General features: G+C 38.0%; 1 protein-coding gene across 2 annotated transcripts in view; it reads left to right on the plus strand.

Annotated features, from left to right (window-relative positions):
* LOC135219732 (epsilon-sarcoglycan-like) overlaps positions 1 to 4,764 on the plus strand; it is a 24,622-nt gene extending 19,858 nt beyond the window's left edge. For both annotated transcript variants that reach the window (XM_064256739.1, XM_064256740.1), the window contains 3 exons: positions 459 to 656; positions 1,577 to 1,639; positions 2,466 to 4,764. In XM_064256739.1, coding sequence (XP_064112809.1) covers positions 459 to 656; positions 1,577 to 1,639; positions 2,466 to 2,487 — 283 coding nt within the window. In that variant the 3' untranslated portion in view covers positions 2,488 to 4,764. The remainder of the gene's footprint in view (positions 1 to 458; positions 657 to 1,576; positions 1,640 to 2,465) is intronic.
* Positions 4,765 to 5,187: the final 423 nt, after the last annotated feature.

Here is a 5,187-nt window from a genome sequence, read left to right on the forward strand (position 1 = left end):
GTTTCTGCAGAGAAAGACTGACATATTTTTCAGATAGTGCATAATTTTATATCTTGATGCGTGATATATTTGCAATGACGACGTTTTGGAGTGCAAAGTTGTTACCCATTTGCATTGCAGACATTTTTGGAGTGCAAAGTTGGTATTTGTTTGTAATGCAGACATTTTTGGAGTGCAAAGTTGTTATTTTTCTGTAATGCAGACATTTTTGGAGTGCAAAGTTGTTATTTATCTGTAATGCAGACGTTTTTGGAGTGCAAAGTTGTTATTTATCTGTAATGCAGACACTATTGGAGTGCAAAGTTGTTATTTATTTGTAATGCAGACATTTTTGGAGTACAAAGTTGGTATTTGTTTGTAGTGCAGACATTTTTGCAGTGCAAAGTTGTTACTTAGTATTTGTAATCCTTCGTAACATAATTTGCATTTCTGAGTAACGAAGAATGTCTTCCCGGCAGCATCCCCAAGGGCCAGGACATCCAGATGGTGCAGTACGCCAGCATCAACAAGGCCACGGAGGCTCTGAGGATGCTGAACCGGCAGCACGAGCATTCTCCTCACCCTTCCACGGCCACCACCACCACCCAGGCTGACACGCTCCCCAGGTCACGCACCGCCAGCCCCTCCTCCACCCTTCCCAGGAATTCGACGCTCGGGTGAGAAGAAGAAGAAGAGAGTTTTGAAGTTATTAGTCTATGGCGATGTGGAGGGTTTTGAATTGAATAACCAATTTAGAGTGAGCAGGATTTTGAATTCATTAGGGCGGGGGAATCACTTGGTTGCAAAGCTATTTGGAGGGTTCTGGTGTCATTAACGAATAAAAATATGTCTAGTTCTGAGGACATTAAAGAATAAGAATATGTCTATAGTTCTGAGGGCGTTACCGAATGAGATTATGTCCGGACGTGAAATCAGTGGTGAATGAGAATGTAGTGTTTTGAAGTCATCATGAATGAGAATATAAAGTGTGTTGAAGTCATTGGCGAGTTATTTTCACACAGTGTTTTAACAGTGCTTTTGCAATTGAGCAATTACATGTTTAATAGGTACCTGCATATTACTAAGTTCACGTAATTCACGATGATTTTTACCATAATTTGTTTTTCTCAAAATATTGCCGGCTAATGAATTCATGAAGTAGTGTGATTAGGATGATTCCAATGTTTAATTTAGAATATCCAGTCCTTTTATGAAGTTATGCGTTACTGATCTGTAACCTACAAAGGCCCAGAAAAGCCTCAACAATTTTGTTTCCCTTACAACTAAGAATGTTAAGATTTTTCCGTTATTTACCGAGAGGATATTGCCGGGAATTCGCACTTCAGTGTTTATCCTCGTTTTTGTCTCCCGTTTCGTTAGTGAATGTTCCAAATTCCATAGCCTGTAAGTGTAAATGCCTGTTGGCGCGAAGTGTAGGGAAAGCAAAGAAGGAAACTTGGAGTCGCTGACTGGGAGAATGAGTTGGTTCTGATGGCGAGAGGCGAAATAGAAGGGTCATTGAATCTGGAAACGTAGAAAAGTGTTTTGTCTTTGTCAATCTGGGATTCTTATCATAACTTGTCCTGAATTTCCGCAGGAGCAGACGGTTCGAAGACTATGCCACGCTGTCCAGGCCCGACCCACCGCCTTATCAGAGAAAGTAAGTGCATTCGTCGCCTTGTTAAGATTTGTAAGTAATATTTATTTTGAATGGTAATAGTGACGACTATTACGTGGTTATTTATTGTTAACACATCCAGTCAGGAATAATTTGAGGTATTTAAATCTATAAATCGGGTGTTGTAGAACCAGTCTTGATGTTAGTCAGCATTATGATGAAATCTGAAGATGATTGAAAGTGATCGTCTTCTCATATAAAAACAATTACACTTGGTTATCTTATGTGAAACAAAAGCGCGATTTACTTCAGAGAAGTAAATGTCTCTAAGGTTAGTGAAGACTTCATTCCATCCTCTTAGGTGCTGCAGAACTGGGCCCCCCCCCCCTCTCTCTCTCTCTCTCTCTCTCTCCTCTCTCCTCTCTCTCTCTCTCTCTCTCTCGTCTCTCTCTCTCTCTCTCTCTCTCTCTCTCTCTCTCTCTCTCTCTCTCTCTCTCTCTCCACTGTTTTCTGTTGAGCTCGGTTGGTGAATCTTTCCTCTTGTAGGGCGGTTTCGTAACACACGTCATGCCACCTCTTACAACTTTAACCATGTGAAAATCGGCAGTTCATCTGTTAAATGAATCGGGAACCGTTTCGTTCCTTCTGACTAACTTTGGAAGTCCTCCCGCCCCGGCCCCCAACTTTTTTTTTTACCAAGGTAGTCTAATTCTTTCTTCTCCCTCAATTAGCATAAACGCCCTACTTCCTTTCTCTTCCTTTTTCTGCTGACATCGTGTATGAGCTAAAAAAGGGTTTTAGGTAACCCGTCCCATTGCCCTTTGCTCTTTAAAAAAAAATTGCCTAAAAAACATTTTCTTTATTTCAGTGGGACAACACCAACCCGTTAAACAGAAGAACAGTGTTATACTACAGCAAAAAGAAAAAGAAAACGCTATCAGTGCCTAATTCATTCAGGGCCGAAAGAGGCCACATTGGCGGTACCGAAAACAGGGTCACTTGTATAAAGTTGAAGTGAAGAGATTTAAATACTACGATCAAGACTCACCCCAATAAAGGGAAATCCTCTTCTCTCTCCTACATCTAGGAACTGTCAACGCGCGAAGAACCATTGTCTGGCTTCTAAAATTTGACTCTTAAAAGTACATATCTCATTGGTTTGGCGAATGCAGTTGCAAGAGAAATAAACGGAGCCCAAACCTTTTCTCTCCAAGATATAATAAACGCGGAAGTGAATTAGTTTTCATCTCATTCGATAGTGATCGAACCATCAGCCGGCAATTTTCTTCAAATCCGCCATAAACCAGGAAGAAATGTTATGATGCTGTAAGAGTTTCTAGTCATTTTATCGATTACTTATCAAAAGCGTTGAAGACGCAGAGTTGAGATGAGTCAGTATCACTTAAGAAATACATATCGTATCCACAGACCCGTGATTTTAATATTAAGTGTCAATTTGAAGCAAGTGGTCAAGTGCCGGGGTGAGCGCCACATAGAAAATCATGCAAATATTTAGACAAAGTATCGTAGTAATCTATACTGAATCGAGTCGTAGATTAAAGGTTATCAAGAAACGAGAGGGAAGTTCATCCAGCATCGAAAGACTGAGTTCAGTCGACTATTTGCATCAAAGTCATTTATTTCAAGCAAACTCAACTTGGTTCGATAGTCTGCGAAATCTGTATTCGATGGTTTTCGGAAAGAGTTCGTTTGGTGTGATGAGGTCAGAGCTGTCACTCTAGGTCAAGGTCAAGGTCAACCAATTTAACATCCAATAGCAATGACTTTGCGCAGCAAAACGACTCTTTTTGATCGGAAGGAAAAACGATTTTGACGGAGCGATCGGGGATTGTTGTAGCTTTGTTGGGTTTGATTCAAAAGCTGAATTTGATCTTTATTTTCCGATTTGGACTCGGTCTTATGGCTGCAAGACCTGTCTTCCTTCCATATCAAATGCAAGTACAGATTTAGCCTGGACCCTCAAGAATTGGTTCTAGGAAGGAATCTGTAAGCTCCAATTTCTAAATAATATGCCGTCACAGTAAGCAACATCTACAGCAGGTCAGAGAACCTGATTCACAGATGACATTAATATAAAATAAAAAATAAGCACTTAAAATCTTACGAACTACTTTCCATTGGATTCACTTGACCCAAAAACTCGGTTAAGATTGTAAATCTTGAAGAATAATAAACCTTAGTGAAAATCAACGTTTCAGGTAAGTTATCTGATTGAACGAAGAACGTAGAAGTGTTATTGCAGAACAAGCAAAGCGTCAGGCACAAGCAAACCTGAAGAAGGAAGAAAATAATTCAAGAACTTTCAATGAACGAGTTAAAGCAAGTTTAACGTAAACACTGAGATTGGTGTATATGTCTTCAAGCTTCGCCAACGTATTGTATTACACTTTAGAGATAACCAGTTACTTATTGCAATGGAGCAAATTGTGTGAAGATGTGTGTGATTGTAAATTTGAACAATAAGGAATAGTGCCGGCTTTGTGTTAGACTATAATGATGAAGGAAGCGCAACTTGGTTTCACAGTTCGAGAAGTTCACAGCAGCTCAGGCAAAACATTTTCATTTTTTCTGCGGATTTTGCAGAACAGAGTACGTGAAAAGATGCAAATTGATACAAAGGACGGATTCATTTTACATTAAGACTTTGTAGCTTAGGTAACATAATACTCAAGACAATAGAGGAATGCATAATCTTTTTAAATCTTCTACGTCTTCTAAACGGAACGCTGCTAGATGTTATCCGATCATTTAAAAAAAGAAGAGTTCAGCGTCGTGGTTTCTATCTGTTAAAAAACAATTGCATATCAAACGGCGGAGTCGAAGCAAATGCTTTTAACTTTCCTTAATTTGGAGGTAGAAGAACGATTTCGTAGCTCTAAAGAGGAAGAATGTATATAAAAGATAAAAAAGAAATGAACTTTCAGTAATGCACAAGATTTAATTTTAAGGCTGTATGATGTTTAATATTTTACCATTCACTGTGCTAAAGTAGTATACTAAATATATATTGATATTAGTTTTCATTGTTACTTACATTTAAGGATTAACAAAAGGAAGACACTCCTTTGATTATTTCTATGACTTTGCATTAATTAGTTAGTGTTTATATATATATATATATATATATATATATATATATATATATAATATATATATATATATATTATATATATTATATATATTACAGACACAACAAACCCATATAATATATATCCCTAAACTCTTAGTTCTACAGCATTAGTTGATAGCGAATATCCTTCCATACATAAATGCGAAATGATCCATTGCTATTATGATATTCATACGTAATAATCATTCACTCATGTTACGTACTTATTGATATTAATAACCGTAGATGTAGGGAAAATGAATATCCACGATGTCCTTAATCAGATAATAGACGTAAGGAAATCAGTGGTACAGTATATGATTGTGGTGTCAATAAAGATTTGGTGTTGTGAAGTGCTAAGTCTAAAATAAGCCTACAAGAGTATATATGTCTTAGTCTAGGTCAGAATTCTTTACCGGTGAACGGTCAGTGGCAGCGGCAGCAATATTTCTGTGTCTGC

Source organism: Macrobrachium nipponense, chromosome 1 (genome assembly GCF_015104395.2).
Source record: "Macrobrachium nipponense isolate FS-2020 chromosome 1, ASM1510439v2, whole genome shotgun sequence".
NCBI classification, from domain to species: Eukaryota; Metazoa; Arthropoda; class Malacostraca; order Decapoda; family Palaemonidae; genus Macrobrachium; species Macrobrachium nipponense.